General features: G+C 42.8%; 1 protein-coding gene across 1 annotated transcript; it reads right to left on the minus strand.

Annotated features, from left to right (window-relative positions):
* Positions 1-346: 346 nt before the first annotated feature.
* fzd4 (frizzled class receptor 4) lies at positions 347-9,803 on the minus strand. The gene is made up of 6 exons (XM_083984786.1): positions 9,134-9,803; positions 5,651-5,788; positions 5,042-5,428; positions 4,466-4,611; positions 3,742-3,989; positions 347-3,629 (listed from the first exon to the last, which is right to left on the minus strand). Exons 1-6 carry the CDS (start codon positions 9,395-9,397, stop codon positions 3,211-3,213), a joined length of 1,602 nt encoding a protein of 533 aa, XP_083840912.1. The 5' UTR covers positions 9,398-9,803; the 3' UTR covers positions 347-3,210.
* Between the last annotated feature and the right edge of the window lie 5,647 nt (positions 9,804-15,450).

Here is a 15,450-nt window from a genome sequence, read left to right on the forward strand (position 1 = left end):
ACTGTGGATTCAAAACAAATTTAGTGGTTATGGAGCGTTTCTTATCCTAAACCAGAGCAACTGATTTAAAAGAAATGCAAACTTGAGTCACTGCTGTATAGAAGCATAGCGTCAACAGGGCAATGAGGCCGCAATTAGTTGTTTAAAGGCATCAGTGCCTGACAATGCATCACAACATAATTTGTCTCATCAGACAAGAGGTGGCAGCATTGTTCAAGCCATTAACTTAACACAAATTCAGGATGTTAGAAGAAGTTTCAGATGCTCTCACTCACTCGTTCACTCACTCACTTCCCCATAAAATGTGTATACACAACATGATGATGCAGGATTACTCCTTTATCTCTAGTATATAGTATATATATACTGCATTCATTGTTTGTAACAGGCATTTTTCTCACACACATACGCACAAAGATGTGTCAACATATTTGAAACCAAAAAGTTTTCATTCATCTTCTTCTGATACAAAAGTGTTTTTTTTAAATAACAAACAAGTTTTTAAAAATGTTGTCACTTTTTTACAAGGATAAATTAGCAATTTCTTTATAATACATTGATGACTTCATCAAGACGCTGAGTATTTCTATACAAATGAACAGTCTAGACCTTAAAGGCTACAATCAGTGTTGGTGTACAGGGCCCAGACACTGATTCATCTCTGGGCTTCTCAAAGGCATTTACAAATCTCTATTACCAGTGGTTCTTGATCTTCTTCAGGCTGTGTGTTTCAAGGCACAACTATTCAGTGATTGTTTGGAAATGTCACCTGAACCTCAGTGTGATCATACGAGAGCAGACTGCCAAAACATTAAGACAGTTTGAGGGAGAAACTGCATTAGCTCAGGGGGGAGGTGGTCAGAGGTTAATTTAATTCACTTTAACTCAATGTAATGTTTGTTTGACTTTGGAAATTTCATGAGTGTGCCAAGATACAGTATGCTGGTTTGAGAAACACTGGTTTTTCAGGCTTCTACGTTTCACCAGAGCCACCAAAAGTATCTCTGAATGCAATAAGGGTGAAGTTACATTTAACATGTTATGGGGAAAAATAATTTTCTGTCCCATTCTGAATATGTTGCTAAAAAATACCTGTGACAGGCTGTATGAAGCACTAACTGGTTTCAGATGAGACACAAACGGGCAAAACTCCAAATTATTCAAACCTTTACACATAGAAATGACCCAGAACCACATTTTCTCAATCAGATCTACAAGGCGTAATGTGACACACACAGCCCATGTATTATACATTCAAAGACTCACTGACATACAAGAGCTTTGCTAGATAGATTGTCAGGCAAATATACGGTACACAAGAGCAGTTGTCGAATTCGGTGAATGCAGCGATAAAGACATGAGTTGACTTATTGTTATTAAAAAGCTCACTGTTATTGAGAAGAACTACAGGACTAAAATGATGGAAAAGGCCTTGTATAAACAAAATGTGCCTCTGGAGACAGTCAATCAAGATCTTGCCTTTATCATCCATGAAATTCAGAAATGTAAAGTACAGTCTTTTCCAGGGATGACTTGATTGTCTGGGAAATGAGCCATGTAGACAAGGTTAAAGAGGAAAAGGCAGGTAGTGGGCCAACGACAGCATCGGACTCACAGACATACAGATGTGCAGACACGCCTATTAATAGCGCCAATTTCATTCTGCTTCTGTGATTGAAAAATGTATGTGGACGCAGACTGGAAAGAAAAGCAGACAGCCAAACCTTGACGGATACACTGTCTTGTTATTGGTGTTTCTACTCCTCCCTCTCATAATTGAGCTGGTGGATGAGATTCGTGGGAACATATTCCTCTGTGTGTGTCGGTGTACCTGCACACGCATGTGTCTGTGACAGCTCCACTGCGTAATGTGTCTTTTGGCAAGTGATTGTCGAATAACCTCTAGTTCTTTTACCTGCCTTAGGTCTGATGTTTGGAAAAGAGGGCAGAGGGAATAACTTAATTTCCTGGATTTCACGCTAACGTACATGCTGCGGGTTTTCCAGGAAGACTGCACACATCACTGGACGTTAGATGAGCTTCTCATGGACTGCTGAGGTAAAGCACACAGGCCTACATCTCCCAGGCGCCTTACTCCTTACACATTTATGGGACAATAAAAGGCACATCTGGGCCACTCTGGTGATTCATAACCACCACTTCACCTACATGTACAAGACAGATTAAAAAAATAGGTTTCTCTATCTGCCCTTGCCTTCATAATATTGGTAAGAAAAGTCGTTATGAATTGGTTTTTACACATTTGAACAGCAAACCACATTAGTCAGTATTTCTTTGTACATAATGAGAACTGACCGGACTCTCCCTCTTAATGGCTTTGTGCATATTAATAAACTTTGTAATGATCTGTTAGAAGTCCCACCACTTCACATATTGTATATAACTATAGTGCATCATTACAGCTTAGTGCTGGTTTCCCAAAAAGCAATAATACCTTTTATAATTGTACAAAAAAATGCAGAATAATGTTCAAATGTAAACTCACTGCATTGAATTCATTTCATTACTTTTGGTCTGTCCGTCATTTTCGGGTGTGAAAGGGGCTCTCAAGGTGTCAGATGCTTTTGGGAAACTTCAGCCTACATCTGTATAATATCTGCACCAGGACCCTCCAGTGTAAAATCTCAAACTTCAAAAGCCCCCCCCCCCAAAAAAAATCACACAGCGGCATAACGGTTTACTGTATCCAGCAGGTTCAGTCTCTTCTGCTGAGGACTCTGGAGAAAAGAGAGACAGAGAGGTAGACGTGGTGCTCCACAGCTTATTGGTGTGTCTGGTCTGCATTTTGATGCTTTTGTTCTGCCTTGTCCGTCTCTCTTTCTCCTTCATTTTTATTTTGCTTTCTCTATCTCTGGGAAAAGGAAGTCTAACAGAGGTAGAGAGGCTCCTGTTGCTACTTCTGTGTGACTCAGTCCTCCTCTTGTCTCCTTCTCAAGTCCTTTTTAGAGGCACAGAGTCAGTTCGAGGGGTGAGACATGCTCATGGACTCTCAGCAATCTTCTTTGATGCTGTTACATCCAGTGGCTTCCTTGAGAATCTCCCGCTCTGTGCCTGCGTCACATTATTCATCTCCCTCTCGCCTCTTGATTCTGTTTTATCGCCATCCTTCATTAGGCGAGAGCAAGTTTCTGTTCGGTGTGAGAGAGGCAGGTAGAAGTCCCTAACTGTCCACTCCCTTTTTATTTCTCCTCACACCACTGTCTCATTGCCTTTCCCCGGTTTGATCCAGCCCTCCCCCGGCGCCCTCTTGCCCCCTCGGCTCGCCCTGCTGTCTCTGAGCAGGCGGGCGGAGCAGCGTTGCCAGGTGTGGAGGGTTTTTGCCGACCAAATCCACATGCCCGACGTGATCCCTACAAGCAGTGACATGAAGACTCGAAGCATTTCCGATGCCACGTACGAGTCCCTGGTGCTGGCCTTAAACTCTCCCCAGTGAGACAGCTGGTACAAGTAACAGCCGATGACAGTGGATGCTGGGACAGTGTAGAGAACAGAAAACACTCCGATCTTCACCATTAAACGCTCCAGCTTGTCTGTTTTGGCGCCATCCTTCTGCAGATTGGAGCGGATCTTGAAAAGAGCCACCAGGCCGGCACAGATGAACAGGGTGCCTGAGGTGCACATAGGAAAAACAAGACCGTAAGATGGAGATAACAGTAGCAGTAAAATATTCATCTGACCTTATAGAATATATGTAGGAATGCACTATGTTGTTGTAATTACCTATGAGAAGGTACGAAGCCAGCGGAGCCACCACAAAACCTGTGAGCGCTTCCTGCTGCTGGTTGCCAACATAGCAGAGACCAGTCAGGTCGTCTGCATCCACCAGTCTCATTATGAGGATGACAATGGTTTTAACTGCTGGGATGGCCCAGGCTGCGATGTGGAAGTAGGAGCTGTGCATCTCAATAGCCTCATGACCCCATTTCAGTCCAGCAGCTAAGAACCAGGTGAGCGTCAGGATCACCCACCTGAGCAGAGACAAAAAAAAGATTTGTTTTCTCAGAGCCAAGCAGGTGCACATGCTCACCAAGTGTTCATGATAATCATGGCTTGTTGAGTTTTGGTCATGTTTTAGGATTGAGTGAAGTCTTTGAGCTTTTCAGCTTGTTGCATTTCCACAAGAGAGGAGTGAGGACAAACAGGAAAAGAAGGGCAAAGGGAAAAGGAAAAGAAAATGCTGTTGCAGCAGTGTGTTTCCACTGCAACTGTGGTGCAAAATGATGCAAAAAAGGCCATTTATACCAAGGCTGCCTCCGTATGTGATTGAGGACAGAGGTTATGAGACAGGATGGTTAGATGTAAAAGAAAACAGGATACCAGTGCCGTGTTTCAATTGTTCCAACAAAACCCATGCACAACAAATGATGACAATAGTCAAACTGGGAAAAAGAGATGAAGGATTGATATGATAGAAAAGTGCATGTGTGTGTGTGTTTGTACTTACCAGAGCGAGGAGGCCATGCCAAAGAAATAGAGGAGGAGGAAGACTATGGCGCAGCCGGTGCTCTTTAAACCTTCCTGTACTAGAATAGGAACCGCTGTGGCATCCAGGTCACAGGAAACTCGCTCCCTCCCCAGAGTCAACCGTACCTAGAGAATTAAAATAACAAATAGAAACTTTTCATTGGTCACAAAGGACAGATTTATTTTTACTCACTGCTATCTGTATTTATTTTTTGAATGGGAACAAAGCTCCTTGAGCAACAGGGGAAAAAAGGAGGCAGACTAAGTTAGCCTAGTAGCAGCAATTTCATATTAAAAAAAAAAACAGTCAGTACTATAATAACATGTAAAGAAAGGAATGGCTGCTTAAGATAAAGAAAGGCACATGCATGTGATGTGTAATTTTATCATCACATATTCTGGCAGTGTTCTCTTCTTGCAAACGTGATTTTATCTTTTAGTGTCTCAGCATGTCTTGGTTTTATTTTTCTGTTTCTTGTGCTTGTGTATGTAGGGTCTATCTATTGTTTGTACTTTAGTCAGTATAGGATGATATCATTCTGACTCTCCAACTTACCAGGTATGCAACACTGTACAGGTTACAGCACATAGACAGGAAGATGATTGGCCGCTCGGGGTAGGAGAAACGTTGTGAATCTAATAGAAACGTCAAGACTGTCAGAGTGGTCGACAGGAAGCATAGAACAGCCCACACCGCCATCCACGCGTCTGTGAAGACTTTGGCCCCTCGGCGGTAGAGCCCGCTGTCGTAGCCGCACTGTAGAGTGCAGCTCTCAGTCTGTTTCAGCCAGGTGTACTGGTCGGGTGCAGATCCAAGGGCCTGACACTCCTCCTGGTGGGGAGGGTGGCGGACTGGCTGGTAAGGTGGATCCTCGTCGCCCGGACCCTCCATGCACATGTGGTTGTGGTCGTTTTGAGGCGGGAAGAGGCTGCAGTTGAGAACCTAGAGAAGATGTGATGGAGAAATTGAGTTTTAAAACTGTGGAACATGCTGTTAAGAACGCTTAGAGCTAATCTACATCATTTTTATTGTTCGAAAAGAAAGAATTTCATATTTATTATAGTTTGGTTTCTTACATCCAATTTTCTGCATCATTCAACCACACCCTGCCTTTAGTTATATTTCTTAACACACACAGGATGTTCCTGTGGTGATGTGACTCACCTCAGGCCATATGAAGCCAAAGTCATGGAGGACTGGGAGGCATTTTTTTTTGACCGACAGACACATGCTTCCACATGGACCTATGGGGATGGGCACCTTGTCCGTGCACATCGGCACGTAGACTGAACAGAGGAAGAACTGGGGGAAAATGAGAGATGACAGGTTACAAGTTGAACGTTTTGGACGCTGTTTTGCAAAACTACAGAGCAAGCTTTGAGAGGAGAAGCAGTGATGCGGGTCATAAAATGAGCTCAGACCGATGACTGTAAATTTGTTGAATTACAATTAAAGTAATGTTTTGTTGTGCGTGTAAATATTCAAACATAAGCTATTCTGCTTTTTATTGGCAGAAAGAAAGGAGCGAACACAGCGAGGAATGATGTAAACAACGTGAAAAATGACAGTAAGACTCATCCTGTATTATGTCAGATGTCAGTACGCTGCTTTGTAGACTTTGTTCCAGTCAAGTTAAATCACACTGTGAAGCAGAAGGTAAATCATGTCTGTGGCGTAGTGCTTGTTAAAGGAGTGGAAACGGCGCTGTGAGTGCCCCATGGGCCCATCTTTCTATATATTACAACAGGATTACAGCTAGTAGATGGCTACAGCATGTACTCCCACAAGTGGATCCTCCATCTACTTGCATATAGCACTCACTATCCTGCTGCTTTTCGCTGCTTTTTACTTTCAATATGTTGCATCACCTCTTGTAGTTGTAGGTCTCTATTTTCACTTCTAATAAAAACTCCAGAACTTGAGTCATGACACCTCGGCCAACACTAACCTGCTCCAAGGTTACACATACAACTCCGTCGTCTTTAAAAACAATCTGTGGATTTAACAACACTGAGGGCATGTGCCATGTAATGCTGCATAATCCCCCCTAATCCAAGGCTCGGTTTTCTCTGTCCCATGGCAATGGTTCTGAAATGGATATCTATGTCAGGGTTATAAAGATAGTGAAATGTCTGAAGCCACATTTGACCATTTTTGAGGTGGTTGAGATGTGTGGGAGGAGGCATACTGGCTCTACAAAAGCTTGCAATTTTCACTGATTTCATGCCTTTACAGTGAAATCTGAGTGTAAAATTGTACCAGGCTCATGATATGAAAATATACAGAAGCAGAAATTACATTTCACTCAGCTCCATTCAGGTAAAAGAAACAAACATATGCTCCAGGTGCTTGGATGTGATGATTGCCGACTTTAAAATACAAAAATATGTTGCAGTGAAAGATTTGCTTAGTTTTCGGTTTCAAAAATACCAAAATATTTATTGGGCCATAATAAGAACAAAATGTTTGGGAGCAGCCTCAATCCAGTGATAGACAAATGCAATCATAAAATCAGAACCTTGAGTGGATCCCAAACGAAACATGAATCCAAAAAGGGTGTCGAGGTTGGGAAATAAATACCACAAAAACATAACTCTTACTTTCTGTGAGAGATCATTTCCAAAGTAACATCTGTGCAGCACGGCATGTTAAAATTACAACCAAAATAAATAAACTGTATAAAAGTCCTCATCAGCAAGCTACTGCTCTGTCTGCGTTATGTCTCCTGACTGACCAGACTGCGTGGTATGCCATGTCAAAATTCTTTAATCTAAGTCAACGGGAGCTTCCTTTAAAATCTGTTTGTTTCTACTGCTCTCTGAGCAGTATCTGGGCAGCGTTATAGTATCTACGTCTGGCTGATCTGGAGTCAGTATTCAGCTCCTCGCAACAAATAGAGAATCTTTGTTCCCAAACTGTAGCACATTTATTACAGTTGTCCTGCAGTAATTTGTGATTTGATTCAATGAAATGAACAAAGTTTGCAAATCAACAAAGTTGCCATGTGAATTGAGTGTGTGTGTGTGTGTCTTCTATGTAGCTATGTGTCTGCTTGGAAAGATATTAAATTACATGCAGTAGAATTTCTAATATTTCTCACAGTGAGTTATGCCTACTCTGTGACTTCTGTGACAGTAATGTAACACATTCTGGGTGTTTTCCCTGGCCGTTGGTAACATGAGCACTGTCACTTCACTGCTAGGAGCTGCTCTGGTTACTTGTCAGGAAGCCTCCCATTAGAGCAAATGTTAGGGGATATGGTTTCCCTTTCCCCTTTCCTCCCTCTTTAGCATGTCTGTGTGTGTGTGTGTGTGAGAGAGAGAGAGAGAGAGAGAGAGAGAGAGAGAGAGAGAGAGAGAGAGAGAGAGAGAGAGAGAGAGAGAGAGAGAAAAAGAGCGAGAAGGGAGGGGGGGACAGCTAATCTTGTGAGACAATTTTCAGCTGGAGAAGGACAGTTTGGTTTTATGCTGCAGTTGCTCAGCCTGTCTCACACCACATGGGCACAAATGTCCCTAGAGCTGCATTTTCATTTTAGCATGTAAAACTAAATTTGAGCCGTTTCCAAGCACCTGCACACACCAATAATTCACTGTAACATTATAATAACATACCCCATACCTACTACTGGAGACAGGACAGTGGATTTACCGAAATACAATTTTCTTGAAATAATGACCCTAAAGAGCTTCTGGGTATGTGCTCATTTTCAGATTAATGTATGCAGAATGCAATTATGTTTGTGTGTGTGTGTGTGTGTGTGTGTGTGTGTGTGTGTGTGTGTGTGTGTGTGTGTGTGTGTGTGTGTGTGTGTGTGTGTGTGTGTGTGTGTGTGTGTGTGTGTGTGTGTGTGCGTGTGTGTGTGTGTGCAAGGGTGTCTCTTATCAAAAAGGTTTTTTAAGGCTACACACACATACAATACAAGAAAGTCCATTCATTAAGACTCTGGCTGATATTTCCAAAAATATGCTCTCCATTGTGCCACTAGTCATTCCAATTATAGTTTAAAGTAAAATCTCAGAGACAAGTAATGAGCCCAATGTAATTTTTTCTTACATGGTGCATGAGGCAAACAAGCAGCATTTGTCTAAGGACACTGAGGGCACCATTGTTAACAAGAAGACTACAGTATATAGCCTCCAAGACTCAGCTGTTGCTGTGTGGGGCATGAACTCAGAATGTCAACAGACAGAGGGGGCATTTTCATTGAAATTAGCATGACAGCCTGGCACAGCAGGACGGAAGGACGGCAGGGACCCCCTCCATTTATTCTAGGGCTCTATATATAACTGGATGGGAATGGGAATCAATCAACCTATATTGTGTTGGTCATTATCAGTGGCACCATCAGTCTGAACTGCTGCCTGAATAGTCAACTATTGCTACTAGCTCCCTGTCATGTGCTCTGAGACCACACTCTGTTCCACACGCGCACGCACAGACACACGCGCGCGCATACACACAAATATAGCAGAGTATCTTGGCTGTGCCTTTTTTGAGAGCGGGGGTCAATGTTCCTAAAATTGTGCATGTGTGTAAGAGCAGTGTTTGCATTTAATTACACGCAGTCTACTCTCCTCTCCTCCGCTCTGTGCTGCTGTAAATATCAGTGTGCATTAACTACATGGGCGATAGCATCAGTCCCAGTACCTTGAGTTGGCTGGAGCAGCCGTACTGTATGAGCGGAGTGAACGTTGTCAGCTGCAGCTCGGCGTCCGACTGCAGCACGTTGCCGACCAGATTGGGCATTTTGGTGACGTTGTACCCGAGACCCTGACACATGCTGATCCGGATCGGGTCGCAGGTCATCTCCTCCACCTCGTCGCCGAAAGCCCGCACCACGCAGAGCGGAGCGACCAGCCCGGAGAGGAGGATCAAGGCTGCGCCGGCGAGCGAAACCATCATCCTGGGCATGGTCACCGCGACACCGAACGGCTGCCCTCTGTAAATATTGGCACCGTTGATATTTCCTCAAACACAAAGTTAGGTTGGGATTACCTCTGCAAAAAAAAAAAAAACCCGGCGCGTGTTTATAGTCCCAAACAGGAGGGGAGCGCGTGTAGTCCGTGCGTTCTGGAGGCTACAGTATCCCACTCCGAGCCATTCAGTAGATAAAAATATCCAGAAAGGAGCAGACCGTTGCGTAAACAAAAGCGCGTGGTTTCAATTACTAAAATAGCATGTGCATCTGCAGTTTGTAAAACTAACATTAGAATAAATCCCGCAGTCCTTCTTGCGTGGTTTCCCGTTAGTAAAGTCCGTGTGGAGGAGCGCAGCGCACCGACGAGGTACAGCGGTCTGGTTTTGCGCCTATACTGCCTGCAAGCTTCCAGCACTAAACTTTATTGTGTCTGTGAGGAGAGACTATTTTGCCCGTCCAGAGGACAGCCGACCAATCCATGCGCGGGAGTTGGGTTTCCCTGACCAACCCCTGACCAGGAGGGCGGGATCCAAGAGAAAAATAGAAAAGCGAGATTCACCCCCTCCCCTCTCCCCTCTCTTTTGCCTCAGCTTTTATTTTCCGTCTCCCGTCTCCTTACCTCTTGCATCCCTTTGCCTTTCTTTCCCCAGAGTTCCCTCTCCTCTCCTCTCCTCTCCTCTCCTCTCCTCCCCTCAGAAAATCAGTGAGCATTCCCCAACTAATTCTGACAATATCCAGAACCTGTATTTATACCGGCTGATGTGGCTTACATATATTTTTATTGGCTGTATTTTTAGAAAATAGGCATTGCAAAGTGGATTTTTCAGTGTGTCTTGTGTGTGAGTAGAAGTGTGTGTGTTTATTTTAAATTTAAAGTCCCTAATGGTCTTTTAAGGCTGTCTGGAACTTCACCACAGGTTCCACTCCCCTTCTCTAAAGGCCCGTCAGCTCTAAGTGCTCATGACATTGTAATTGAAAGTAGGGCCTTAAGAGATGCTGAAGCATTGGGAATCTGTTTTGCATTGCAATGAATGCACATACTGGACAGGTTTTGTTTGCTTGTGGCACCCAAGGAGAGGGTTTCTCTTTTTACAGCATGAAACTAGCAGTGAAGAGTGTTGTTTTGGCTTCTCTATGTTGCAAAAGTGGTCTTGGGTGAGAAAGTGCTCGGGTTTGTGAGAAATCAGGAGGTGGAAAGCTCAAGGGGCACTTGATTTGTGTTTTTTTCCCAAGTCATTTGTGTAATTCTGGGAGTGCTGAAGCATATGGCAGATGTAATGAAGCTCAACTTACTGCAAATACTACAAATTCCTCATGTTACTGTTGCCAGGTTGAAGATTTAACGAGATTTATATGAGATGAGGCCTTAGACTAACTGGCTGTTGAATTAATATTATTATTATATACACATTTAAGCACAAACATTTTAGTGTGATATTTCACATCCTTTGTGTGAGGACCTTTTGCTGTCTTGTATCCACAATGAGGTATTATTTATTTAAATTTTGTGTGTTGACCCTCTGACACAACTGAATCTGGATGAGATAACAGAACTGGTATTGACATTACACACACGACCTAGAAACACACACACTCTTTCTCTTTCTCCCACACACACAGTGAGGAAATGCAACTCGTCCCCAAAATATGGGCATGGATTTTTATCTCAAACCTAATCTAAGGAGAAGAACACTCCCATTTGGCAGACTTTATTAACATAACCATACGACTAAAATTAAAACTTAAAAATGGGAAAAATGTCTGGTATTTTCTTTTCTTTCAACCTGGTATGTTTCTATCAGGTTTATAGCTGTGGATGAGAGAGCCACATAAACTCTTCACTCATGAAAGTAACAGGAGTCTGGTTGCCTGAGCTCATTGTGCTGCCATGTTTTCCCTCCTGGATTAGACTGTGATGTTTAAGTGAATCCACTGTGACAATTGATTGGCAGCAGCAATGACCTCTCCACCCAGTGAACCCCCCTCCCCACATACCCCTAAACCCCCCTCCCCAAGACACACTCACATCTCTCTACTTACACATATACATTCGCATACACACCATCCCCCTCTGCTGCTCTTTGGCTGAACCTGGGGTTAAGACCTGAAGTAATTAGCACTGAGCTGAAACAATAGAGTGTGCCCTGGAGCTGATGGTTATCAGGGGAGTGGTGTGCGTGTGCATGCATATGTGTGAGTGCATGTGAACGTGCATGCAAAAGAAAGAGGGGAATGGATGGGAAAATGAAATGGAGACATTTTAAAACCAAGAAGAAGAAGAAGAAGAATCACATTAGTAATTGTAATGAATTTAGGAGGAGGGGGGTTATGGAAGCAGAGAGGAAGGGAGTGCACATCATCAGCCTAAACCACCAGCACACTCTCTGTCCCTTCTGTTGTCTTTCACAGTTGAGTGTGAATAGCAGGGGTGAGCAGACGACACGTTTGGGCTGACAAACTAATGACTATCACACTGAGTGGATAATGACCACAGTTACTCTGTAAGCCATAAAACCACTGAGTTAATAACCAAACATCCCAATTAAAATTAACTTGCCTGAATTGGCATTTGGCTGGTAAGCAAAGAAGATGGAACCAACAGGTATTAAATCTTTTAAACCTACACTGAAGGTCACAAATGTTTACACAAGATGAGATATGATTAAACCTGGTACAGCCTATGAGGCCTGAGTCTTACACTCATCTCTGGCTGTACATGACAAATTATTTTAGTCCTCTGGCACTGGTTTTCATGAATCCACAAGGAGTGTATTCTCTGGCTGTCCCACTTCAATGCACCAACCGTTTCCTGACCAAACCAGCAATCAGCAGCGGGGGGAAGTTACGCTGCCAATATTCGGGTTAGTGCAAGCATAATATAAACATTTATACCGAATAGTTAATTGATGGTGACTGTATGGAAAACAGTCTGCAGAGGTGGGCCACGGGCACAGTAAATATCCGATCAAAATGTATCAGCAACATGATGTGGACAGTGGGAGGCTGAGGGGGGTTTAGGAATTTCAGCCGTGCACGTCACCGGTGGTCGAAGTCAGACCAACTTACGGTGATACATAATGTTATTTTCTCTTGTATATTTCATCCTGAGAACAACTTCTGCAGCAGAAGATTGGACAAGACTAATAAAAACGACAAATTAAAACTTTACATGCAGCATGAGGTCTGTGTGAGAGTTTGTTTTGCAGTCCAGCAGTGCTGATTTCCAGCGCTGTAGGCCAAGCAAAAATAGTCAGGGCTTTCTAATTATCTATGCCACACAGTTTCCTCCAACACAACATTCATGTGATTCTTTTTGCGTGTTGATGCCAACAAAAAGGACTCAATGGTGTGGTTTTCCTTCCCAAATTACCCACCCTTGCTAACATTTTGATGGTTTAATGCTTAAGAGCCCTGCCTTTGGAAGGACATGTGCCCCGGCTGGCCTGGGATCAAACCTCCCCAGAGTTTTAACTTTGCTAATCCCTACTCTGTATCACTGCCACCTTTGTTACCTCCACAATAACACATAAAAAAAAGAAAATACATGTGCAAAATTTTAGATGCCACATGAGACTGCACTAAACAAATAAGTGGACACAGCTTTTACTGTTTAATTGAGCGTTGGCCCTCAGTTAGAGAGGCAGGATTTGATGAGAAGGCGCAAAAAAAAAAGAAAAAGTTTCTGTCTTAACCCAGACCTTAATTTGGGGACGGAAATGTTACCAGGCGATCTTGGAATGAGGCCTTGGTAGAATAATGAATTAGAGTTATGTCTGCTAAACATCTTCTCCCCTCTTCACCCACAAACATACAGCCTGTTTGTTCGCAAGATGATTTGAAAGGAATTGATTTGCAATTTTTAATAATGTAGCCTTACTTGAGCAGACAGCTGTAAAGCTCGGTGGAGCTAAAATCAGCAACAGCACGAGTATAGGCAGGGCACAGCATCTGTCCGTAATGATTTAATACCAGCTGCTCAAAATTCATTTAGATTTTGTTACTAACTTCCTCTATTTTTGGCAGTGTTGCCGATTTAATTTGACATGTTCCCCTTCGTGTGATTCATTCATTTCATAAAATGTAAAAGAAAAAAAAACACTGATTAAATAAGTCAGAAAAAAGTGAAGTTTCTTTTTCTGCATGAAAACCATTCAGTGACAGTTTAGTGGCAAAGTACATTGTTTATAAAGGACTGAGACGACTTGTAACTCTATTTGAAATATAGGTCTCTTATGTTTGAAGTCCACCACCCCTTCTCCTTCTTAAATGTATATATACGTATATGTATATATGTATGCATATACACATACATCTATATGTTAGTTTGGCCACAGCCTTGTTAAGGCCAACTTGGTCTTGCTGTGGGACTGTAACCATACTAACCTTTCAGCTTGGCAGGCTGAGTGAAAGCCAGTACCCCTGAGGACAGAAAGAGAGACACAAGTGTGTATCAGTCACCAGATAGCATCTTATGGCTCATTGCCCAATCCCCAGTCCTTGAAGTGTGGTATTAATAGGCCCGCCAACTCCTCGGAATGGTGTGAGTGTGCATAACTTCAAATGTTTTGCATGCAGGAGGGTGAATCTGAAGGTGTGTGGCTTTACCTCCACGACTTCTCGAAGTCTCTGTGCATGTGAATGCAGGTGTTTTAAGATGGGGAAGACCATGCGTGGAGTGAATACTTATGTCATTATGGGAGGTGGAAGAAGTGGACTGATGAGAGGGCTTCTACAGGTGATATATCCCTTCTGGGACAGCAGGCTCACATTACCCTGCTGTGGAGTAGCATACACATGCAAACACAAGTGGACACTCCTTGTTTAGGGCTGTTTTCATTTTAAGTGTGTGCTGTACATAAGTATGACTACCCTCTCTTCTCCATCTTCCCATCTCCATCTTTCAGTCTATCTGAGTACATGCAACGTGTAATACTCAGATAGAATGGGTGGGGCATATAACAACTTAAATGAACCAAAAAAAACAAAACAAAAAACAAAAATGAAGAAGAATGTGACATCATCAGCTTCATGAGGTCGTCACCTGGCGAGGTTTCTCAACACTCTTGAAGGAGATCCCAGAGGTGCTGAGCACTAGTCTTGTTGGCTTTTTTTGCCTTCACTCTGCTGCGGTCCAACTCATCCCACATCATCTCAGTTGGGTATAGGTCAGGTGACAGATAACACTTGTTTTAATTAACACTTTTTGATTACTTCATAACTCCACATGTGTCCCTTCATAGTTTTGATGTCTTCAGTAAATCTACAATGTAGAAAGTAATAAAAAAAATAAATAAAGAAAAACCATTGATTGAGAAGGTGTGTCCAAACTTGGGACTGGTACTGTTCATCATATAAAATTTCCACGTGAGCATCAGCAGAGAGACAATGGTCTAACCATGATGTCATGTGCCAGGCCACACTTATATACAGTATGTGTAGCTTTTGGATGGCAAAAACTCTCTGCTGGACAGTATTTAATTAATATCACTATGATTTAAGTAGTTAACAAACACTGACCTGTCTGAAATGCCTGCATTCATGTCCCCAACAATTAAAATACTAGTAAATTAAATAAAAGCAAGCTTATTTATATAGTCTAATGACATTTATGGCTGAGTCCAGTTTCTTTGACACATTTCTGGTATTCTGTCCCTATTTATGCCTAAGCTGTGGTCAATGGTATAGACTCTCCAGCCATAATCACTGATCGAGTTCAGTACTTTTTAATCCTGTTTGCTAGAAAAGTTTCCTGCAAGCACAGAATGTAACAGTGCTCCAACAACTGCTCCACAATGATGTTTTATCCTCTGTGCTCTGTATCAAGCGCATGCAGGCTACGACAGTTGACAGGACGCTTATATCCAAAGCAGCATCATTCATGCCAGTAGCTGGCACACTCACCCCAGATAAAGCAGCAGCATTAGTATTCACGCCAATAACTTTACAGCACATACTCTCCCTCAGACCAGTGCTCCAGGTTAAACATGTCACCAACATTTTTGCATTCAGCAGATACTTTAAATGAGGCGTATCTGCTGTTTTCAGT

This window comes from Trachurus trachurus (assembly GCF_905171665.1).
Source record: "Trachurus trachurus genome assembly, chromosome: 13".
Classification (NCBI taxonomy): domain Eukaryota; kingdom Metazoa; phylum Chordata; class Actinopteri; order Carangiformes; family Carangidae; genus Trachurus; species Trachurus trachurus.